The sequence below is a fragment of the Pristis pectinata genome, chromosome 4, assembly GCF_009764475.1.
Source record: "Pristis pectinata isolate sPriPec2 chromosome 4, sPriPec2.1.pri, whole genome shotgun sequence".
Classification (NCBI taxonomy): domain Eukaryota; kingdom Metazoa; phylum Chordata; class Chondrichthyes; order Rhinopristiformes; family Pristidae; genus Pristis; species Pristis pectinata.
The window spans coordinates 5085292-5110778 of NC_067408.1; the positions used below are offsets into that span (position 1 = coordinate 5085292).

General features: G+C 43.3%; 1 protein-coding gene across 2 annotated transcripts in view; it reads left to right on the forward strand.

Moving 5' to 3' along the window:
• Positions 1-635: 635 nt before the first annotated feature.
• hars (histidyl-tRNA synthetase) overlaps positions 636-25487 on the forward strand; it is a 42059-nt gene continuing 17207 nt past the window's right edge. Inside the window, exons 1-8 of one of the 2 annotated variants that reach the window (XM_052014042.1) lie at positions 704-833; positions 5296-5620; positions 9148-9237; positions 9622-9741; positions 16355-16450; positions 18459-18584; positions 19968-20075; positions 22313-22411. In XM_052014042.1, the coding sequence (XP_051870002.1) occupies positions 5510-5620; positions 9148-9237; positions 9622-9741; positions 16355-16450; positions 18459-18584; positions 19968-20075; positions 22313-22411 (750 nt within the window). In that variant the 5' untranslated portion in view covers positions 704-833; positions 5296-5509. Of the gene's footprint in view, positions 834-5295; positions 5621-9147; positions 9238-9621; positions 9742-16354; positions 16451-18458; positions 18585-19967; positions 20076-22312; positions 22412-25487 lie in introns of both variants that reach the window. The other variant, XM_052014043.1, reaches the window with a different exon arrangement.

Below are 25487 nucleotides of genomic sequence, written 5' to 3' on the forward strand. Positions count from 1 at the left end.
AACACCAAACTTCAGCAGAGCTAATGCAAAGTTCAGTGAGCAGAATTGGTTGCAACCTCATACACAAAATATTATTCTATTTTATTGCTATTTTTAAGCCTAAATAAAAGGGAATTTATTGCTACAAAAAGTTGCAATATTTAAAACGGAGTAAATGCACCAAAAGCACACCTCCTTCTGGTTTGTAGCTAATTGTTTTCAGCACTAAGTAATTAAGCAGCATGGGTGGGTTTCTTGCACCATTGCACAGGGATGGGCTCACTGTGATTGACAGGTGTTATGTGCCGCAAGCGCGGTGCGAAGGCGGGGCGGGAGGAAGGGGCCCCGCAACCAATGAGAGCAGGAGCTCGCTGATTGACGTGGTTTTTATCCGCGGGGATGGCGCGACGTTTACACGCCGAACGGACGGCTTTCCATATAGGAGGGGCTGCCTGCGCCAGCGAAACCTCGGCCGCCAATAGGGCGGCCAGGGCCCCGGTGATGGACGTGGATTTGAACGAATGGATGGGCGAGAAGTGTCACCGGAAGGCGGGGGTGCTGGCGCGAACCGAAGCGACGACCACCAATAGGAGGCAGGGTCCTAGTGATGGACAGGGATTTGAACGAATAAATCGGCGAGCAGGGCCACGGCCGCCAATAGGAGGCAAGGTCCCTGTGATGGACGTGGACGGCAGCGAATGAAGAGGCGAGAAAGGCCGCCGACGCCCTGGAGAGGGGCGTGAGCGCGGCGATGGGGAGAGTCGCGTGCGTGCGCTGTCCGCCGGTCACTTTCGTTTTGATTCGGAGCCATGGCGGAGGTGCAGCTGAAGGCGGGGAATGCCCCTGAGGACCAGGTCGGGCATCTGGTGACAGCGGGCGGGCGGGCAGGTGGAAGGGGACGGACGGAGGGAAAGGGCCGGGACCTGGAGCGACAGCGGAGGCCGGTCACAGGCTGCGGGGCTGCTGCAGTCGGATGGAGACCGGACCCGAGACTCGCCCGTCCTAGGGGGGGTGGGTGTGGTGGGGGGTGGGGTGGCTGTGGTGGGGGGGGGGTGGGGTGGCTGTGGTGGGGGGTGGTGGTCACAGTATGATGGGGTAATGGAGACGCACGGGCAGAGTCTGTTGTTCCAGGTCCTGCAGACGCTGCAACCTGGAGCAACGGACCATCCGCTGGGGGGAATATCTGCGGGGTGGTGGTGTGGGGGGGGGGGGCTGGTGGTAGTAGTGGTGGTGGGGGGGTCGGGCTGGGTGGTGGTGGTGGTGGTGGTGGGGGGGTCGGGCTGGGTGGGGGTGGTGGTGGGGGGGTCGGGCTGGGTGGGGGTGGTGGGGGGGTCGGGCTGGGTGGTGGTGGGGTCGGGCTGGGTGGTGGGGGGGTCGGGCTGGGTGGTGGTGGTGGTGGGGGGGTCGGGCTGGGTGGTGGTGGTGGTGGTGGGGGGGTCGGGCTGGGTGGTGGTGGTGGTGGGGGGGTCGGGCTGGGTGGTGGTGGTGGTGGTGGGGGGGTCGGGCTGGGTGGTGGTGGTGGTGGTGGGGGGGTCGGGCTGGGTGGTGGTGGGGGTGGTGGGGGGGTCGGGCTGGGTGGTGGTGGGGTGGTGGGGGGGTCGGGCTGGGTGGTGGTGGGGGTGGTGGGGGGGTCGGGATGGGTGGTGGTGGTGGTGGGGGGGTCGGGCTGGGTGGTGGTGGGGGGGTCGGGCTGGGTGGTGGTGGTGGTGGTGGGGGGGTCGGGCTGGGTGGTGGTAGTGGGGGGGTGGTGGGGTCGGGGGGTGGCGGGAGGGTGCGGTGGGAGGTGGAGTGCGGGGGGGGCAATGGAGTTGGGGGGGGCTAGGGTGTGCGGGGGGGGGTGTTGGGGGCAGGGAAGGGGAAGGATTTTTAAAATATCTTTCAAAAAGTAGCTCCTAGTTCAGTTTAGGCTTTGGTTCCCATGGTGATGGCACCATGAGGGCCCATCATCCCCAATTACTGCATTCTCCAGGTTTCGTCCCACACGACAAAGACGTGCTGGGTGGTAGGTTAATTGGTTACTGCAGATTGCCGGCAGTGTAGGTAGATGGTTGGAGAATGGGGATGAAAGTGGGTGGGGGAGGAGAGAAATAGATTAGTCTTGGATTGGTCTGGATGGATGCTTGAAGGTTGGTACTAATGCAGTGGGTTGAAGGATTTGTTTCTTGCAGTAGGACTGTGACCCTGAGCAGCCTATCAAAAGGTTTAGATTAATGGGCATAAAACGAAAGGTTGAAAAGGATAACACAATCCCCATGACTCAAATTGAGATTACTGCTGATGAGTAGAGCCTTAATTGGATTTTATATGTATTTGGTTTTGTGTACCGCACCCCTGAAAGTTTGTATTATCCTTGGAGTTCAGATTCACCAGAATGATAACATGTTTGCAGTTTGTGTAAAAAAAAATCAGAATGAATTTTTATTTTAAAAAACTTGCACTTATAACCCAGTTAAATTTTGACTTTAGAATGTTACACTTGCTGAGTAGATAAATGCTAATGTATATGTGTGTGTATTTTCTGTCATCTTGTCAGTGATCAAATGGCTTGTAATTAACCTGCAAACTGCTTCAGTTGAATTGAGAGACGGATGTATATAACGTTCCTAAAGCAGAGTACGAGTATAAGTGAAATTGAAACTCATTTATTTGCTCATTTTAGTCATGATAACTTTGTTGAAAGTGTGATGCTTTTAGGGTCATACAGCACGGAATGTAGCTCTAAATACATCTAAATGTATTTGTGTTGACCAAGTAGCATATGGCTTGGAATTAACCTGCAAACTGCTTCAGTTGAATTGTGAGAGATGGATGTATATAACGTTCCTAAAGCAGAGTACGAGTATAAGTGAAATTGAAACTCATTTATTTGCTCATTTTAGTCATGATAACTTTGTTGAAAGTGTGATGCTTTTAGGGTCATACAGCACGGAATGTAACTCTAAATACATCTAAATGTATTTTTGTTGACCAAGTAGCATTTCCCAGCACGAAGCCCACACCCACTAGATGTAAATAAAATTCTCCCAGTCTTCCTGGAATTCTATTTCTTATCACCTATGTCATCTAATTATAGAAGTATCTGCTGGGGGAAAGTTTCCCACATGTACATACGACTAATCTTAAATCCAGCCTTTAAATCAGAAATGCTTCACCCAATGGGAATCTTATCTGGATGATGCAATATTAGCTGAAATTGGCTCACTGTACTGCAGAAGAAATTCCTATTCCTCAGTCATGAGTTTAAAACTGTTTAGATATTTAGAAAACTTTAAGATGGACACATTTACAGTAATATTAGTCCCAGACTGGGTACTCTTGAGGGCCATTGCATTGTGTGTCATAACTTGTACTTTAGCAAAGAGTTTAAACACAATCTTACAAATATCTCGCAGAGCATGTGATTCATTATCAATCATCACAACACATGCACAAATCTCCCATAATCCGTTATCCTATTGTTTGGAAATCTTGGATGGTGTGGCATCTGGCTCACCTGGTTCTGTTTCCTGAGCTCCCCTGAAACTTGCTGAGCTCCCGTTCCCTTGTCCCCTGTAGCTTGCATGGTTCACTAGAAAGTTTATTATACTACTGTATAACATCTTAAAAATAGTGAATTAAAAGTGTTGGGTTATTCATAATTGTATTCAATAGTGTGGAAAATCTGTCATTACAGCACCACCAAAGTCCCAAGGGTCAGAATCAGATTTGTTTTCACTGACTTGTATGTCGTGAAATCTTTTGTTTCGGAACAGCAGTACAGTGCAGACATAAATGTATAAATTACAAAATAAATCTAGTGCAAAAATAAAGGAATAACGAGGTAGTGTTCTTGGACCATTCAGAAATCTGATGGTGGGGGGGAAGAAGCGGTTCCTGAATTGTTGAGTGTGGGTCTTCAGGCTCCTGTGCCACCTCCCTGTTGGTAACGATGAGAAGAAGGCATGTCCCAGATGGTGAGGGTCCTTAATGATGGATGCTGCTGTCTTGAGGCACTGCCTCTTGAAGGTGTCCTCGATGGTGGGGAGGGTTAGAACATAGAACTCTGCAGCACAGTTCAGGCCCTTTGGCCCACAATGTTGTGCCGACATTTTATCCTGCTCTAAGATCTGTCTAATCCTTCCCTCCCACATAGCCCTCCGTTTCTCTATCATTCATAGAATGATAGTTGTGTCCATGATGGAGCTGGCTGAATCTATAACCCTCTGCAGCCGTTTGCTATCTGTGCATTGGAGGCTCTGTACCAGGCGGTGATGCAATCAGTCAGAATGCTCTCCGCCGTACATCTGTAGAAATCTGTGAGAGCCTTTGACATACCAAATCTCCTCAGAAGGTGCTAGGTTATGGGAGTTTTACTGCACTAATTTCTCTGTATTGGGTTTTGTACCTTTATTGTTGCAGAATCCCAGCAAATTTCCACTCAACTTTACTTGAACAGTTAATTTTAATGTAGGAATTTTAAGTATGCAAATGTAAACATCTTTTGAAGTATAACAAGCACATTTTATATATTAGGAAAGATGCTGCTATTAGATTACAAGTAATTTTTAAATTCTTTAGTTCATTTTAACCATGGGCAAATTTTTACCTGTCTTACTCAGACATCTGTAACGCTGATTATTTTGGACCTGAAATACGGGTTCATTAATGAATGGGTTAACTGTGGACATCTTTGGGACTATACATGTTATGATACTATCAACTAGAGAAGGATTGTATCTGTTGTTTGAGAAAACTGGGCATTCATGATTATGAATTTCAGGGTCCATTCTGCATGGTTTCTTTCAGAAGTAAATGAAGGACCTATAAACTGTTGCGTGGTGAAAGAACTCGCCAAATATGGGTAATAGTGAAAGAAAAACTGAGTGCTGTATTCGTGAACAACACCTGTTCGAGGAAGCAGGAAGCCCCAATCTGGATGGGATATGTGTAATGAGCAATGGCTTTGGGCAAAAAATTATCAGCAGTTAATTTTCAATCCACAGTATAGTTATAAATAGGATTTCATTGTACTATCCAGCCATAATTTTCTTTACCGGAAACCATTGAGGCCATCAAGTCTAGGCCTGGTGTTAAATCTATCATGGGTGTAAAATATTGGTGCTATAGTTTGAAAAATCATTAACACTTAATATAAAATGTTTTTTTTGGCTTTGGTAGCTATAAAATTTGTGCTTGGTGATAACTGTCAGTAAATTACATAGGCTAGTAATTGGTTCTTTCAGGAATATGTGGTTTGCGATCTGTTGTTCAGTTTAGTTAATTGTCACTGTTACTCCTCCCACCATGCTGTGCTGCCTCTCTGTACCACTGGGTTAGTGGTAGTTGCTGACCAGTTTTCTCCTATTCCTCCATGCACAATCCACCTGGGAACTCTGTCCATGCGGCATGTCATATTTGGTCCTGACAAAAACTGCGGGTGTATTTAAATGGGACTTGAATGTTGACTGTTTAATGGGATTACTGGGACTATTGGAATCGAACTGGACGCGTGGAGTACCTTGCACACTGGTCCACTGAACTTCAAACCAAAATGTACAAATTTGGAACATTTGCTGTGAAATACTCATCTGGATTCGTCTGCTCCTGGTTTGGAAACGGTAACGTGACTGCACGCGTGATGTGCTCTCTGGCTAATGAGCAGGTGCGTAACTCTAAATGGGTGTTCTTTTTTTAATGTTTAAAATAATCATATGGGATTTTAATTGATATGGATTAGGCAAACCAAATTAACAAGAATAGTCTGGAGGACACATTCCTGGAGTGTACAAGAGATTTTGAGATTTTGTTTAGTACAGTATGTTGAGAAATCCCCTGGACCTGATAACCTGCATCCTACAGTTGTGGAAGAGGTGGCTGTGCAATTAGTGGATCCACTGATTGTCATCTTGCAAAATTCCAAAAGTGCTAAGAATTCTTCCCACAGGTTGGAAAGTAGCAAATGTAACCCCAATGTTGATGAAAAGAGGAAGTGAGAAAATGGAGAACAGCAGATGAATATAACTAACATCCATAGGGAAGATGCTAGAATTTTTTTGAGGAAGTGGTAAAATAAGCACTTAAAATTATAGGATTGAGTAGTTGTCATGGATTTAGAAAGGGAAATCATGTTTGACAGATGTATTTTTTTTGTTGTAGTAACTAGCAGAATGGATGAGGGAGAAGCAGTATCTAGGCATTCAGAAAAGCTTCAATAAGATGTCATGAAGGTTATCAAACAATGCTTGAACTTCATTACCATTAAGACAAAAGCATGACACTTGCTTGGCTTCCCATTCTTTGCCACAAATAATAATTCCCTTTGTCGTCATGATTTCAGTGGCCACAATGTGTAAAATGGCAACCGCAGGACTTTTTCAATAGCACCTCCCAAACTGTAACCTTTACTGCCCAGAAGGTTAAAGGCAGTGGGCTCATAAGAAGGTCACCACCTACAACTTTCCCTCCAAGTCTTGCACTGCACTGACTAGTAAATACATGGGTTTTTCCAGAAGAGGAAAAGAAGTAGCAGATGTTGGAAATATTTTTAAAAAAACATTCAGCAGGTCAGGCAGTGTATTGTTTTTAAAAAGGAAAGTGTTTCCTCTTTAAGGACATGCATTGGAAGCGATTCAGATAAGGTTTACGGGAATAGGAGGGGTTTTCTTGTTAGGAAAGGCTGGGCAGGCCACGCTAGGATTTACTGAAAGACTTGGTTGAAGTGCAAGATCCTGAGGAGAGTGAATGTGGAGAGAATGTTTCCTCTTGAACAAGGGGTCACTTAAAAATAAGGGCTCACATATTTAAGGCATAGATTGTCGTCCCGAAATCAATTTTCCCTTTCTGTCCGCTGTAAGTAACACAGTGCCACAAGGTTGATTCGAACAAATACCTTTATTAGCAGTGCACCGCTAGGAGAATTCTCTTCAGCACTCACTAAGAGTCGCTTCCCGAGTTCTCCCCGAACAAAGGGCAGACAGACATTTATACAGGAATTGTCACGCACATCCCATGCAAACGGCGCCACGAGTTTCAGTCAAGCTATAGAGATCCCGACAGACAGGTATCACACCTTTTGTCTTAGTATAATTGAGTTATAATCAAGGCTTTCAAAGGCAGGTATCACCCTTCATTGTTCAGACCAAGTCTTCACCTCGATGTTAATTACACTCAATATCGCCACCATCTGACATATCGGAATGGTCTGTTGCCCGAAACAAAGGCAGCTTAACATTCCAACCTAACTAGTGGGTCAGTAGCTTGCTAGTCCTTGCTAAAGAAATATAAATGCATATATATATTTTGCTTGCCAGTTATAGGTATGGTTGCAATTCTTAACCCTTCACTTCCTCAAGATGAGGTGACATTTTTTTCTTGGGAGGATTGAGAATCTTTGGAACTCTCTTCCTCAGAGTTGTGACTTTGATTATTTTTGAAATAGGTTCTTTATTAGCAAGAGGGTGAGAGGTTATCGGAGTGTTGTGCAGAAATATGGAGTTGAGTTACAGTCTAAGTGCATTTTGGAAAGTCAAACCAGAGTAGGACTTGCACTATGAATGGTAGTGCACTTGGGAGTGTAATGGAACAGAGGGACCTAGGAGTACGAGTGCATAGTTCGTCATCACAGCTCGACGGTGGTGATAAAGGCATTTAGCCCTCTGACCCTTCATCAGTCAGGGTATTGAGTATAGGAGTTGGGACATTATGTTGCAGTCATACAAGTCATCGGTGAGGCCATACTTGGAGTACTGTGTACGATTTTGGTCGTCCTGTTATAGGAAAGACGTAGTTAAACTGGAAAGAGTACAGGATGTTTACAGGACTTGAGGGCCTGAGTTGGCCAGGCTAGGTCTTTATTCCTTGCAACGTAGGAAAATGAGGGGTGACCTTACAGAATTGTTTAAAATTATGAGAGACATAAATAAGGTGAATGGTCACAACCTTTTCCCCAGAGTAGGGGAGTCCAAAATTAGGGGAAATAGATTTAGGGTGAGAGGGGAAAGATTTAAAGGGACCTGAGGGGCAACCTTTTTCCACGCAGAAGGTGGTGAGTATATGGAATGAGCTGCCAGAGGAAGTGATCGAGGCAGCTACAATAGTATCCATTGAGGAGCACTTGGATAGGTACACGGAGGAGAGGGGCTTGGAGGGATGTGGGCCAAACACAGGAAATTGGGGCTAGCTAGGTGGAAAACGTGGTTGGTGTGGACTCGTTGGACCAAAGAGCGATACAGCACAGATACAGGCCCGATGGTATTAAATAACAGCAGTAGGTTCAAGGGGTCAACTGGTCTACTCCTACACCTAATTCATATGCTTTTTCATTGTTTCTGGAAGTACCACTTGGAAGTAACCATCACAAGAACCACAGCAGCTTAAAGAGCAGCTCACTAGGATTTTTGTTTTGAGGGCAATTGGAGATGACAGTAGCAGCTACCTTGCTTCTGATGACCACCTTTCATAATTGACAAAGAAATAAGGATTATTATACCTTAAAACAGCTTGGGACCACTGTCGTGCAGAAGGCGTGTAAAACTTTGCAGAAGGCCAGTACAAAAACTGAAGTTGGATGATGGCATGCGAGCTGCCATCTCCTTGAGCTCCAGCAAACCAGGCTCAATCTTGATCTGATGTTCTATCTAAGCTCTTATTCATCCATCTAAAATTTACTCTGCAGTGTTTTGGGGCCTTTTTGTTGTATTAAAGATGCTAGATATGTTGTTGTGGTCTTGTGTCTTTTAAATTACCACTCAAAGATTTGTTAATTTTTTTTTGTATTTCGCCTGATCACCTAACAAAGAATGAGGAGACATTGCAAGTTACAGTAGAGACATACACCAAGTGACTTCTGCAAATCTCAAGACGTTGTCTGTTTTGAGCTGTAGATTACCTCTGGCGATGCTAAATGCTTTCAGCGTGTAGTTCAGAGTATTTTTTACTCATTCATTAATGTCAGTTAAATATTTTGGGTTTGGGAAAGACAAGCTGGAATAAATTGGATTGAAATGTTTACAGTTTGCAAAACACACAACTGCTGCAGAATAGATTTTATCAAACTGAGTTATGACGAAAAGCAAATTTGTATGCAAATGTTTTGGCGTTACTTCTAAATTAACAGGAAACATGTTTTGATAAAATTGTATATTAGTTGAAGGAGATTTCGCTTCGTGATTCTCTTCTGCATATATTTAGATTGCAAATGAAGGCGCAAAGTTGAAGGAATCGGAAGCTCAGATTGGAACAAGTGATGTGAAACCACAGTTTGTACTCAAAACACCCAAGGTATGTTTGTTGTATTTGCGTGGGAGAGCCACACAGTGGTGAGCACTCTGCTCTGCCGATGTGTACAGATTATCTACACTAAGTCCATCTAGTCATTAAAAGTACCTGACAAATGGTTGTTATGGAGTTAGGTGGGAATACTCTGACCGATGTACAGTAATGTTTATGTGCTGTCACTGCTTCAGCACAGATGGCATTTGTAATGGTTACAGCTAAGCTACATGTCCTCAACATTAGTGACTGCCACAGTTTTTAAATGACTGCATAGACATGGCAGTTGCCGTGTTTCCTATTATAATAGTTGTAGTTTTAAAAAAAAATTGCAGTGTTTTATAGAAAGAGTGGCTACTTTTTGGTTTCTTAAGCAAGCTTTCAATTTTGCAGGGAGCTAGAGACTATAATCCAAAACAAATGGCGATCCGTGAGAAAGTGTTCAATATCATCACTGGCTCATTCAAACGCCATGGAGCAGAGACTATTGACACACCTGTGTTTGAGCTCAAGGTAAGGTATTCAGCAAGGCCTTGGAACAGCTGATCTCTTGATCTGGCCTGTGGTTCATAAGTATGGTGCTATAGTTGGGTCATACACCCACATTGATACAAATGCATCACAGGAAGATGTGCACCTTGTGTTGAATTGACTTTCAAACAATGCTCCATCATCATCGTCATCTGGATTTGTACCTGGTGTTACCAACAGTCCTTCTGAATCTGTAATCGTCAATGTTTTCCTCTGTATCTCAGACCTTCCTTTGTTATGTACCAGCATGTACTCAGTCATGTACAAGTGTTAAAAACTATTATTAATAACTACTCGTAATAATAAGAAAAGTAAAAACATTAGATGTTAAACATTAATCCCAAAACTAAACTCAGTGTGTAGAGAAAATGTAGAGAGAGAATATAGAGAGAAATTACGAAATCCACATGTTCCCTGATGGAACCCATACAACACCTCAATCGTTGATGATCTCCATTGCTTTGTTCCGAAGTATCTGCCACCCCAAAGGCATTTGAAACGTGGCTGCCCACAGAAACACCTCTTTCCCTCTACAGGTTAACGACAAAGTGGACTCCACTTGATTGCTCCAAAAATCCATACGTGGATAGTAGTGACAGACGCAGCTATTGTTTTTCATCCATCGATACAGAGACCAGCAGAGTGTGTGTGTGTCTCTCTCTCTCTCTCCTCCTCACTGACTTACTAAGCAAAAACCGTCAGCACATTGTAGTCTTGCTGTAGTGATGACACCACACACACGCACACACCAGATCGTAAAGGGACATTCACCAAATAGCAATCTGGCTCGTAACACCTTGCAGCCTGAGTTTTAGAACCATAGAAAACTAGAGCACAGAAAACAGGCCATTTGGTCCTTCTAGTCTGTGCCGAAACATTATTCTGCTAGTCCCATCTACCTGCCCCCAGCCCATACCCCTCCAGACCTCTCTCGTTCATGTATCTATCCAATTTACTCTTAAAAGTTAAGAGCGAGCCTGCATTTATCACATCAGATGGCAGCCCATTCCACACTCCCACCACTCTTTGAGTGAAGAAGTTCCCTCTAATGTTCCCCCTAAACCTTTCCCCTTTCATCCTAAAGCCATGTCCTCTTGTACTTATCTCTCCTAATCTAGGTGGAAAGAGCCTACTTGCATTAACTCTGTCCATGCCCCTCCTCATTTTGTAAACCTCTATCATATCTCCCTTCATTTTTCTCCGCTCCAAGGATTAAAGTCCTAACATGCTCAGTCTTTCCCTGTAACTCAACTCCTGAAGACCCGGCAACATTCTTGTAAATCTCCTCTGCACTCTTTCAATCTTACTGACATCCTTCCTGTAGTTCGGCGACCAGAACTGCACACAATATTCTAAATTTGGTCTCACCAATGACTTATACAACCTCACCAAAACATTCCAACTCCTATACTCAATACTCTGATTTATCAATTTCAGGATGCCAAAAGCCTTTTTGTTTTACACCCCTGTCTACCTGTGACTCTACTTTCAGGAAATTATGTATCTGAACTCCCAGATCCCTTTGTTCCTCCGCACTCCTCAGTGCCCTACCATTTACTGTGTATGTCCTCCCTTGATTTGTCCTTCCAAAATGCAACACCTCACACTTATCTGCATTAAATTCCATCTGCCATTTTCTGGCCCATTTCCATTTGGTCCAGATCCCTCTACAAGCTTTGAAAGCCTTCCTCGCTGTCCACTACACCTCCAATCTTAGTGTCATCCGCAAACTTACTAATCTAATTTACCACATTATCGTCTAGATCATTGATATATACAACAAACAACAATGGCCCCAACACAGATCCCTGAGGCACACCACTGGTCACAGACCTCCAATGTGAGAAACGACCATCCACAACCACTGTCTTCTCCCACTCAGCCAATTTCGAATCCAGTTTACAACCTTTCCATGGATACCCATTGACTGAACCTTCTGAACTAATCTCCCATGTGGGACCTTGTCAAAGGCCTTACTAAAGTCCATGTAGACAACATCCACAGCCTTACCTTCATCTACTTTCTTAGTGACCTCCTCAGGAAAAACTCCACGAGATTCGTTAAACACGATCTACCACGCACAAAGCCATGCTGACTATCCTTAATCAGCCCTTGGCTGTCCAAATACTTGTATATCCGATCTCTCAGAACACCTTCCAATAATTTACCCACTACTGATGTCAGGCTCACTGGCCTGTAATTACCTGGTTTACTCTTCGAGCCTTTCTTAAACAATGGAACAACATGAGTTATCCTCCAGTCCTCTGGCACCGCACCTGTGGCTAAGGACATTTTAAATGTATCTGCCAGGGCCCCTGCAATTTCTACACTAGTCTCTCTCAAGGTCCGAGGAAATATCTTGTCAGGCCCAGGGGATTTATCTACTTTTATTTCCTGTAAAGCATCAAGTACCTCCTTTTTAATCTCTATATGTTCCATGACACTAATGCTTGTTTCCCTTCCTTCCATATCCACGATGCCAGTTTCCTGAGTAAATACTGATGCAAAAAAACTGTTTAAGACCTCCCCCATCTCCTGAGGCTCCACACATATATGACCAATTCTGTCTCTTACTATCCTTCTGCTCTTAATATACCTGTAGAAACCCTTTGGGTTTACCTTCACGTTATCTGCCAAAGCAGTCTCATGTCTTCTTTTTGCCTTCCTGATTTCCTTTAGTATTTTCTTACATTTCCTATACTCTTCAAGTACCTCATCCATTCCTAGTTGCCTATACCTGCTATACACCTCTCTTTTTTTCTTAACCAGCTCACCAATATACCTTGAAAACCAAGGTTCCCTATGCTTGTTACCCTTGCCTTTAATCCTGACAGGGACATACAAACTCTGTACTCTCAATTTTGTCTTTGAAGGCTTTCCATTTACTGAGCACATCCTTGCCAGAAAATAACTTAGCCCAATCCACCCTACCTAGATCCTTTCTCATTTCCACAAAATTGGCCTTTCTCCAATTTAGAACCTCCACTCGAGGACCAGACCTATCCTTATCCATAATTATCTTGAAACTAATTGCATTATGGTCACTGGACCCAAAATGCTCCCCTACACATACTTCTGTCACCTGACCTGTCTGGTTCCCTAATAGGAGATCAAGTATTGCATTCTCTCTCGTTGGTACCTCAATATATTGATTTAGAAAACTTTCCTGAACACATTTGACAAATTCCAAGCCATCCAACCCTTTCACAGTGTGGGAGTCCTAGTCAATATGTGGAAAGTTAAAATCCCCGACTATCACAACTTTGTTTCTTACATCTGTCTGCTACCTCACTACAGATTTGTTCCTCCAATTCTCTCTGACTATTGGGCGGTCTATAATACAACGCTATTAGTGTGGCCACATCTTTCCTGTTCCTCAGCTCCACCCATATGGCCTCTGTAGATGAGCCCCCCGGGGTGTCCTGTCTATACACAGCGGTGATCTGTTCCCTGACCAGTAATGCCACTCCTCCCCCTTTCATCCCTCCCCCTATCACATCTGAAACAACGGAAGCCCGGAACATTAAGCTGCCAGTCCTGCCCCTCATTCAACCATGTCTCTCTAATAGCAATAACATTGTAATCCCACGTGCCAATCCGTGCCCTAAGCCCATCCACCTTACCTACAATACTCCTTGCATTGAAATAGATGCACCTGAGAACATTACTATCATGTACAAACCTTTGATTTCTGTCCATACCTGCAGACCTCGCACGATCATTTTCCTCCTCACTTTCTTCTCTAACACTCTGGTTCCGCTCCCCCTGTCAATCTCGTTTAAACCCACCGGAGCAGCACCAGCAAACCTACTCGCAAGTATGTTAGTCCCCTTCCAGTTCAGGTGTAAACTGTCCCTTCGGAACAGATCCCACCTTCCCTGGAACAAAGCCCAATTATCCAGAAACCTGAAACCCTCCCTCCTGCACCAACTCCTTAGCCACGTATTTAGCTCCTATTTCTAGCCTCACTAGCACGTGGCACAGGTAGCAATCCTGAGATTGCAACCTTGGAGGTCCTGTCCTTCAACTTTGCACTGAATTCCCTAAACTGTCTTTGCAGGTCCTCCTCCTTCCTATCCACGTCATTGGTCCCAACATGGACCATGACATCTGGCTGCTCACCCTCCCTCCTGAGAATATCAAGAACTTGATCTGAGATATCACGGACCTTGGCACCAGGGAGGCAACAGACCATCCGGGATTCTCGATCTGTCCCACAGAATGTCCTATCTGTCCCCCTAACTATTGAATCCCTTATCACTACTGCTCTCGTTTTTACCCTCCCTCCTATCTGAGATGAGGGTCCCGCCTCGGTGCCAGAGACTTGACCACTACAACTTGTCCCTGGTAGGTCATCCCCACCAGCAGTATCCAGAACAGTATACTTCTTGTTGAATGGGAACGGCCACAGGGGTGTTCTGCTTCTTCATGTCTATAATCCCCTTCCCTTTCCCAACAGTCACCCAGCTACCTGCCTCCTGACTTTTAGGTGTAACTATCTCCCTGAAACTCCTATCTATGTCTGCCTCCACCTCCCAAATGATCCGAAGTTCATCCAGCTCCAGTTCCCTAACACGGTTTGCCAGGAGCTGCAGCTGGATGCACCTTTTACAGGTGTAGTCATCAGGGACAAGCATGTAGGCATCAGGGACAAGCGTGCTGTCCCTGACTTCCCACATACTGCATTTGGAGCACACAACTGCCCGAGCTGCTGCCTTCATTTACCCAATCTGACTTTAATTAACTTAAAGGAACTTACCGGCCTTACCTCTTGGGGTTGCTAGCTCTTCCTCAGCTCGCCAAAGCCTCAAGGCTCCACTCCTACCCTGAGCCACTCGCACACTGGCCGTTCCTCTTAGTTACCCCTCTGATATTCTACTTAAATATTTATTACAGGTAACCTTACCTTTGCCTACCTACCAAGCCACTCACTTGCCTTACCCCTTGAGCCAAAGCCCAGAACATTCTGCTCCCACTGACTCCACTGCCCGCTCTATAGGCAGTTTGGCTTTTTAAACTGCCCGCGCAGTCCAGCCCCCACTCGACCACTAAAAACTTTTAAAACACAAAAAATCCTAACCCTAGTAAATATAACCCTATTAAAAACTAAGCCTTATACTTAAAACTTAATAAAAAGAAAGACTTATCTGCTCCGAAGTGAAGCCCACGAAGCCTCTTTTTTTCGTTGTTTTTCTCTCCCTTTTTAAACTGCCCGCCTGGGGGAGTTCTGCCTGGAAGCAGAAAATCTATAAAGCTTAAGTAACATATATTAGTCAACCCAAGTTTCTCCACACTGAGTCAACCACACAGTGGAAGAGCACGACCGTGTAGGCAGCACCTAGTAGATTTTGTATTTTCTCCATGTCCAACCTGACCATTGCTGCGAGGGCGGCAGTCTCAGGCATGCCGTTAACGTGATGATTCTGCATGGATCATCCTGACCTGAAAACTAACACAAGAACTGGGGCTTGATGATCTACTCCTCCTTTAAATCTGCTCTGCTGTTTATGAAGGTTGTGGCTGATCTTCTACCTTAGCACCATTTTCTAGCATTATCCCCATAAGCCTTTTTATCTTCATGTCTAAATCTCTATCAGTGTCTGTTTCTACTGAACACAACAACGAAGTCTCTGCAGCGCTCTGGGTTGGACAATTCCAAGGGTTCACCATCCTCTGAGGAAGTTTCTCCTCGTCTCAGTCTGAAGTGGCCTACTACTCCTTTGCAAGCTAACCAATTTGTACTATATATTTAATGTAATGAGTTCCTTTAATTCCTCATCCTTGTTAGACTCTACACCCAGCAGCGTGCCATCTTGGGTGAAGACAGATACAGTCATTGTTTAATTGCTCTGCCATTTTATTTCCCATTATAAATTCTTCTTCCTCTGTATTTAAGGGGTTCACATTTGACCAGTCCTTTTCTTCCTACAAAAGCTTTTGCTGTCCTTATTTCCTCCTTGCATGTCTAGTCTCTCATTCTATTTTGCCTTTCTTTATCAGTGTCTAGGTTCTCCCTTTGAGTTCTAAAATGCCCCCAGTCCTCGGTCCTAATTCTATCAACTTTATAAGTATCTTCCTTTTGATTTAATACCTGTCTTGGATGAATCATTTTGTTTCATTTTCACCTTAAAAGAAGTTTTTAGCAACTTATCAATCATTTCCTTAAATGTTAAGCATTGCGTGTACACCACCACACCTTTCCATGTACTTTCCCAAACAGTCACAGGCAATGGTGTGTTGGACCATGCCAGCAGGTCCAACTTGACCCAAGTCGCAATGTTTAGTTGGAGAATTCACAGTTACTGGGCAGTGCCAGTGTGCGCTTGGGTCCTATTGGCAACTAGGTCCTGCTGCACAGGCATGAGAGCCAATTTTACGTTAGTACTTCAATGCACACATACCATACACTCTCTTATTTTGCAGTTGTTCCACATATGCATCATGTGCATACTGGAAGAAACTTCTATTTTAGTGCAGATTTTCATGTTCTGTACAGCTTCTTGCGTGCCTAAATTATTCTTATTTCACTTGTACCCTTAGTTTGTTCATAAAATAAATTAAAAAATTTTATCTAACCGTTGAATTTGTTCTTTAGGAAACCCTGATGGGAAATATGGTGAAGACTCAAAACTTAATCTATGATCTGAAGGACCAGGGTGGTGAGCTGTTGTCATTGCGTTATGATCTAACTGTATCCTTGATCTGTGAACTAAATGCAACAGTTGGATCAAGTTGGACAATGTTGATAGCAGTACATTAAGTAGAGTATGAAAGGGACTAGATAATGCAGATGGGTCAGGGGTCCAGGTAATGTCGTGGATTTGTTGTACCAGCCTTCAGCCCTGTTGGGTGAGCAGTGATGAACTGTATTTAGAGATGTCTCAATCACGTTCCTAATCAGTGTGGATGTCTCGTCCCTCCTTCCCTACAACAAAAGCATGACTAATTACATATTTTAATTAAGAGGTGGTGAGTATAGAAGATGGGAAAACTGTCACATTGCTCTGCTAAAATGGCCAGATTCTTTTGTTTGATGATGGCATTGTGTTTCTGAGATGATTGTGGGTTTCTCTTGCTACCTTGAAAACAATAGTTTTTTTAAAAAAAAAGCACGTGCAGGTCCTCCCCAGGTTTCAAACGCTCGATGTGTACAGCTTATACATACAAACAAGCATTTGGGGAAACTCGGCGGGATGGATTTGCTGTGGGGCTGCAGACATCTGCTGCGTGGGAACTCTGTTCGCGGCAATATCATTGCAACTTTCAGAGAAATCTGAATGGATGACTTAACGCCCTGGTTTAACTACACGTTGCTATATTTTTAATTAAATATATTGCCAGGCAGCTACATTTCCAACTTGCGAACCGTTCAAGTTACAAACGGTTCTTGGGGAACAGAACCCTGTCGTAATCTGGCAAGGACCTGTATTTGGTTGAGGTGAGTGTTCAATAGCATCTTTGTTCAGGCTTTCATTCCTCATTTAGATTCACAAACTGTCAATTTTGTGAAAAGATGCAAGTCTCTGGAAGTTGTGGTGTAAAATGTAGAATGAAAAAATGAGGCCTTTCTCCTTGGAGCACCGGAGGATGAGGGATGACCTGATAGAGGTGTATAAGATATGAGAGGCATTGATCGTGTGGATAGTCAGAGGCTTTTTCCCAGGGCTGGAACGGTTTGCCACAAGAGGACACAAGTTTGAGGTGCTGGGGAGTAGGTACAGAGGAGATGTCAGGGGTAAGTTTTTTACTCAGTGGTGAGTGCGTGGAATGGGCTGCTGGCAACGGTGGTGGGAGGTGGATACGATAGGTACATGGAGCTGAGTAAAATAGAGGGCTATGGGTAAGCCTAGTAATACCTAAGGTAGGGACATGTTCGGCACAGCTTTGTGGGCTGAAGGGCCTGTATTGTGCTGTAGGTTTTCTATGTAATCCTATTACTAATTGTATATTCAGGTTCCAGCTAGCGATCTGACCTTGTCTTCCAAGAAATGCAGATTCTCAAAATTCACTCATGGATTCAGCAAAGTAGTTATTGCCCAAAACTAATTGCCTTTGCCTTTGAAGGTGACAAGACAGCATCTTGAGCTGTTGCAGCCTGTATTATCTGGGTAACTTGTCATGCTGCCCGTTCCCTCTTCCGTTACAACGATCTGAAGACGTGAGAAGATACACTTCTGTCGGAGTGTTTAAAAATGCTGAGTTTCTACTCGTTACTCAGCAGGTAGTTATGCACATTAAGATGTAGCAGGTTTGATATCCAACCATTGCCAAGTAAGCTGAGATAGCAGTGGGGATACCACATTTGTTCATGGGTATTGGTTTATTATTGTCACTTGTGCCGAGGTACAGTGAAAAGCTTGTCTCTCAAACTGATCGTACAGGTTGATTCATTACATAGATAATGAGTAGATCTGTAGAGAGCAGCTTGCAACGTGTCACCACGCTCCAGCGCCATCTTGCTGATCCAATCTTGGTGGTCCCATCCTTATTCTGATTTAGTTATCGTTTGGCAGCATATGCAAGTCGAGAATTGAATAAAATGTTTCTAGGAAGCATTTTAAGATTAAAATACAGAAGTGTGTATTTTGATGAGTAAAATTTCCTGCCTCGTGATCAACAGCCAAATCATTATAATTTGAATTAGGACTTTGGAGCTGGTACTGTTGTCGTTGGTATTTGTCCTTAACGCTTCTTTCCAGGTTCCTTTTGCTCGTTACTTGGCTATGAATAAAATTAGCAGTATTAAGAGGTATCACATTGCTAAAGTATACCGAAGAGATAATCCAGCCATGACCAGAGGTCGTTACAGGGAATTCTATCAGTGTGTAAGTATTAATAGATTTTTATTTCTGGAGGAGGGTTCTACTTGAGTGTTATTTAAATTGCAGGAAGGAGCAATTTTGAAATAGCTGAATGTGAATAATCATAAAAGCAGTTAACAGTTGCCCTTCAAAACTCGAGTGTATCGGGTGTATTGTCAAATATTGTTGTGCTGTGCAACATACTGACCTGTAACGAGACATTGATGCCCATCGTTTCCCAGGTAATCCACAAGCTTGCTCTGTTGGGTATTTATAGAATTCCTTCATGGTTACTAGTTTGGAGAGGTCCATAAAGATCACTAGTTTCATTGTATCTGATAACATAGAACAGTACAGCACAATACAGGCACTTCGGCCCACAGTGTTGTGCCAACCTTTAAACCTTCCCTGAGACTATCTAGCCCCTTCCTACCATGTATCCCCCTATTTTAAATTCCTCCATATGCTTATCTAGTAATCTCTTGAATTTTGACCAATGTACCTGCCTCCACCACCACCCCAGGCAGTGCATTCCATGCCCCAACCACTCTGGGTAAAAAAAACCTTCCTCTGATATCTCCCTTGAACTTCCCATCCATTACTTTAAAGCCATGCCCTCTTGTATTGAGCATTGGTGCCCTGGGAAAGAGGCACTGGCTGTCCACTCTATCTATTCCTCTTAATATTTTGTACACCCACCATGTCTCCTCTCATCCTCCTCCTCTCCAAAGAGTAAAGCCCTAGCTCCCTTAGTCTCTCCCCATAATGCATGCTCTCTAAACCAGGCAGCATCCTGGTAAATCTCCTCTGCACCCTTTCCAATGCTTCCACATCCTTCCTATAATGAGGCGACCAGAACTGGACTCGCAATAACATTTTTCATTGCCATCTACTGTTTACCTTTGGGTGATTATTACTCGCTTTTGGAATTTAAGTTGGGGCAGAATGCATCACTGGAAAAAGGCAATCAGAATTATTTCAGTATCAACAAGATGAATGACAAAAAGCTTTGGGATTTGTTAAACAATTTAAAAGTAAAATTAACTTATCTACTGATTTATCTTGCCTTTTATATTAAACTGTTTCAGTATAACTATTTCGTAAGTTAGCCTATATGATTTACTTGTTTTATTGCTTAATGGAGAATTGTTAGACCATACGTCATGTATTCCTTAGATTATTAACTCCCAAGTTATACACTCGCACTTGATTAATAAGGTTTAGTTTTATTCCCTACAGTATGGGCTTGTTTGATCAGCATAATGAAGGGGCTCTAAATCTGGTCTAAATCCTAAAACTGAGCTTGGCTACCTGTTGAATTTTCTCTTCTGCCTGCTTCCTTTGTTGAAGTGCAAAGTGTGTTTCCATCCAAGTTTAATTTTATCTTCAAATTGTATTCTTTCTCAGGATTTTGACATTGCTGGCCAATACGATGCAATGATTCCTGATGCTGAATGCCTGAAAATAATCCATGAGGTCTTGAGTGAGCTGAAGTTGGGAGACTTTCTAATTAAGGTATTGATGGAGGGGAAAACATCAATTACATATAGTTGGGTGAAATAACCAAAGAAGGACAATGCTATCTTAAAACTAAACCTTACTGAGAACTGTAAGTGAGGATACGATGTACACCGTGCTCTTGTCACATTATAAAAGCAGTTTGGAATGAGACTGGCTGAATCCTTTCTCCAAAAAAAAATGAATGCTAAGAGCAGAACTTGCTGGCTGCCTACTCCTGTGCTACACTTATTCCAGCAAAGCTTTGCTGCAGTTCCCAGACCTTTGATAACGCCCAACGCAAGTGTAGGGGCTGTCTTGACTCGGCTAACAGTTGTGTCACAGATGCTAGTGAGTCCTTACTAGCCTCCTAGGCTTGTAGGCTGTCAAAGCTGCTGGCTTGATTAGGGCCATTAAGTTTTTTATATTCACCAACATCCAGATTTGTCTTTTTAAAAAAAAAGTTTCTTCATGCTTACAAAACTAACAAGCATATCAACACACCAAAAGTTAACTTAAGTAATTTTTTAATAATAAAACCATAACTGATTTCTCTTGGGAGCTGACATCAGCACACTGCTGATTGTACTACTGTTAACTCACAGCTCCATCGATTCTGGTTTAATCTTGACCTCTGCCGTTATCTGTGTGAAGTTTGCACGTTCTCCCTGTGACCGGGTGGGTTTCCTCTGTGCTCTGGTTTCCTCACGCATCCCAAAGATGTGTGGGTTGGATGTTCAGTTGGCCACTGTAAATTGTCCCTAGTGTGCAGACAAGTGGTAAAATTTGGGAGGCGGTGGGAGGATTGGAGTAGGTGGGAATGTGTAGAGAATACTATGGGAATAGTGTAAAAATGGGTGCTTGATGATCGGCACTGAGTTGATGGGCCAAATGGTGTCTACAATAAGAAATAGAAGCAGGAGTTGGCCCCTTGTTCCTGGACCACCGTTCATGTAGAACATGGCTGATTTAATACCTCCGTTTCAGTTTCCTGCACTAACCCATAATCTGTAATTCCCTTAATACCTAAAGGTACATGAATATCTCTTGAAAATATTTGACTGACCCAACACAGCCCCTGTGGGTAGGGACTTATGAAGATTTACTACCCTGTAGAGAATAAGTTTGACTGACCCTGTATTTTGAGACGCTGACTCCAGGTTCCAGACACCGCAACAAGGGGACAGACACATCATCCCTGTTTCTACCCTGTTACAAAGAGGTCGCCTCTGATTCTTTAGATCTCTGAAGGATGTTTAGAATTAGGTTTATTATCACTGATATATGTTGTGAAGTTTATTGTTTTGTGGCAGTCGTACAGTGCAAGATGTAAAAATTGTTACCAAAATAAATAGTGCAAAAGAGCAATAACAAGGTAGTGTTCATGGACCGTTCAGAAATCTGATGGCAGAGGGGAAGAAGCTGTTCTTAAAACATTGGGTGTGGGTCTTCAGGCTCCTGTACCTCCTCCCTGATAGTAGTAACAAGAAGAGGGCATGTCCTGGATGGTGAGGGTCCTTAGTGATAGATGCTGCCACCTTGAGGCACCGCCTCTTGAAGATGTCCTCTATGGTGGGGAGGTTGTGCCTGTGATGGAGTGTTGGCCCAGTGTGCTTAACCTCTCGTAGTGTGACAACATCAACATCCTGGGAACCATTTTGTTGAAGCTTTGCTACTGTTTATTTTGAGTCTGCAAATGCTAAAGAGGATAGGTTACAAATTTAGCACGCTGTCATCCTAAAAATTTGTTGTTCTTTTATTCTCTGCATTCGTGCTTTTGTAACGGGTCAACAATGCACTAAGACTCTAGGTGCGACAAAGCCTCTCTATATTTCTAAGCAAGATTCCACAGACCAACAAATAGTTGTGTGCAAACAGTTATTTGTGCTGTACTTTTCTTGCTCCAAAGCCTGACTGTTGGCTACTATTCTTGGTTTTGTAATTTGGGTCTGTTGTTGGCATCTGGTCAGAATCGGCATTGTCTCTCTGTAAAAGGTAGATCATATATTAGTCTTCATTTAACTGCTGCCTTCAGTCTTTGGGAGTTAAAAATATGGTGAAAGAAATGAGAAGGTATTGAAATCTTAGTATATGTTGTTACCTGATTTGTCTTTCCCAACATGGGCAGTACCTTCTTCTGTGGACCTTTTGGTCTTTCAGTAACTTAAAACTGAGGATTCATCTTTGCTGTGTCTTTCTAGAAAAGTCTATTCTGCTGCAAAGACTTTTAACTGTTTCTATGTATTTGCATTCAGGTTAATGACAGGCGTATCCTGGATGGAATGTTTGAAGTGTGCGGCGTTCCGGCTGATAAATTTCGGACTGTGTGTTCCTCTGTGGATAAAATGGACAAGGTAATGAGCTCTTCAGGTCAGAGTTGCTGCTGCTTTTCCCGCAGACTGTTCCGTATCCTTGCCTAAAATCAGATTTTGTTAGTTTCTCCAGCTAAAATCAACATGCTTTCAAAGTAGAAAGCACTGGGCTCACACACGAGTGGGCAACTTCTGTGTAGCGAAAAGCATACAGTTTATGTATTGGGTCAGTGACCTTGTCAGTTTAGTTAGTGAAGTTATTGAGGAACAGCAATGATTTGGCCTTTGTGCTCCCTGAAGTACAGGGATGAAAGCCAATGACTTCATGCTGAAATTAAGCTACTTGAAGCACTGTGTGTGTGGACTAGGGTGATGAGAGGAAGGTACACCATACTTCTCACTTCCTATTCAGTTGTCTTCATGCCCATGCTATCTCTAGGAAGGTTCTAATACACGCACATTGGAACCATACCTTGGCAAGGGGTTATCGCCCTTAATATGGAAGAGAAGAGAAATGTAATGTTTGTGGAGTATCATGAGAAAAATTGAACACCATTTACGACTGTAGCATGACCAAATTGAAGCATTACAGTATCAGCACTAATTATTAGTTTCAATTACTAAATGATAGCAGTGAACAGCCATGTTATCTGACAACCTGACAATTTGTAGAATAAGAAGGCAGAAGTAGGACATAGCCTTGGCGAAGAGTGCTGGCTGGAATTTGTTTAGCACAAGAAAAGGAGGATGAGAAGGTGTACAGCCTAAATTTACTCTGCCATTCAGTAATTTCACAGCTGATGTTTGTGCATCTGCATGAGTTTGTTTTTGCAAAAGTCATTCTTTCTGGTCGGCTGCAGATCTTTAAAAGCTAGCATTACTTTGCATAGCCACTGCTCTTAAACAAGGAATCGAGTTTTATCTTTATTTTTTTTGCCAAGACTTTCAAAGGGAAAGTAGCTGGTTAATTTGCTGCAGTTTCTTGAGAGAATTTCATGATAAAATCTTGGCACAACATTGTGGGCTGAAGGGCCTGTACTGTGCTGTAATGTTCTATCATTTCAAAATGTTAATGATGTTTGGAGGCAGCTTCCTGAGCTCAGATTGTTTATAAACGGACACATAAACCATCTAATCGGACTTCCATCCTGCCACAGCACCAAAATACTGTGATCCAAGTCAGTAGTGATGTCCTTTATCATTGTGATAAATTAATCTGCCTTAGACTCTCCCAACCTTTTGATACAGTCGGCCACACCACCCTCTTTATGCCTTTAGACCTAGTGACTGTCCTCGCTGGGCTCCTTCATTGTCTATCCTCCATTTCCTCCTATTTCTTACTGGCACAACCCTGCCACATTACGCTGATGTAACATCTGAAAACGAGTCATCTTCCCATGTATACACTGATAACAGCCATCTTTACTTCAATGAGTAAATGTTTACCTCCAACTAAATAGTGGGATGATTAAACCCATTGTCTTACCACAATCTCTGTTCCCTCTGCCTGAAACAAGTGGACTATTTTCAATTTTGGTGTCAGACTGGATCTTCCGATGTACCGTTATTCTCTGTAAATTTTTGTGGTGTATAGGAGAAATGGCACAGAAGCGAGCTGCTCAGCACAACCAGCCCATGCCAGTGTTTATGCTCCATTTCAGTCTTCCCTCATCTTTTCTCATCTAAACATTAGTATAACCTTCCATTCTCTTACTCATAATGCACGTAAACTAAATTGGTTTATTATTGCCACATGTACCGAGGTACAGTGGGAAAACTGTTTTGCATGCCTGCCATACAGATCATTTCATCAGATCAGTACATTGAGGTAGTACAAGGGAAAATAATAACAGAATAAAGTGTTACAGTTACAGAGAAGGTTCTGTGCAGGTAGGCAATAATGTGCAAGGCCACAACAAGGTGGATTGTGAGGTCAAGAGTCCATCTTATCATACAATGGTTTTATAACAGTAGGAAAGAAGCTGTCCTTGAGCCTGGTGGTACGTGCTTTCAGGCTTTTGTATCTTCTGCCCGACGGAACGGGGGAGAAGAGAGCATGTATAGCCTTCCCTTAAATGTATTTATACTCTCTACCAATTACTCCACGTTGGGGTGTTTCACATTCTTGCCACTCTGGGTAATGTTTCTTCTTAATTCTCTTAGTGACTTTTACCCACTACCAGAGTTGTTCCTCACAAGTGGAAACAAGTCTTTCTGTAGCCATCTATCAACAGCCCTTCATAATTTTGAAGACCTACACCATATGACGCCTCAACTGCCTTTTCTAAAGAGAAAGAGACCCTGTCAGTTCATGCTTTCCTGATGTTTATACTCTGGGGTCATCCTTTAAAATCTTCTCTGCACCCTCCGTATTTTTGTAACGTGGTGACCAGAATGACATGCACTATTGAGCTTGTCAGAATTTTTCTAGCTGTGTTCTTAACCATTCTGTTCATTCATCATGCTTGAATTTGCTGATACATATGTTATGGACTCAGTGAAAGTCCCTTTAAGATAGAGAGTGTGTGTGTATGTGTGTGTGGGGCGTGCTTACGTCAATAGAAGATAAAGGACGTAATGACGTTGTTGAAGAAGTCAGAAGAAGAAGGAGAGAGAGAGAGAAGGGAGAGAGACACCAGCCTGCTTGTTTTCTCTATCGATGGATGAGAAACAATAACTGTGTTTGCCACTGAAATCCATGTATGGAAGTTGGAAGTAATCCGGTGGAGTTCACTTTGTTGCTGACCTGTAGAAGGAAACAGGTATTTGTGTGTGGACGACCACGGTTCGGATGCTTTTCGGGGTGAGGAAGTCACTACCGAGTAAACACTGAAGTGTCGTTTGGGTTCCATCGTGGAACATTTGGATTTCGTATGTACTCTCTCTGTTTTTCTACATCTACATCTTATCTTCAGACAACGGTGGTTGTTGAAGAAGCCCTTGCTCATGTTTCACCTTATGGCTTGCGGAACTGAACTTTAAGAACCATTCCGGAACTGGGAGTTTTGGACTTTGTCACACACACACACGAAGAGTTTAGTTTTGGGGTTAACGTTCGAGGTTTAACATTCTTGAATTCTAACATACTAACATTTTTTTTTAACTTTTATTTTACGTA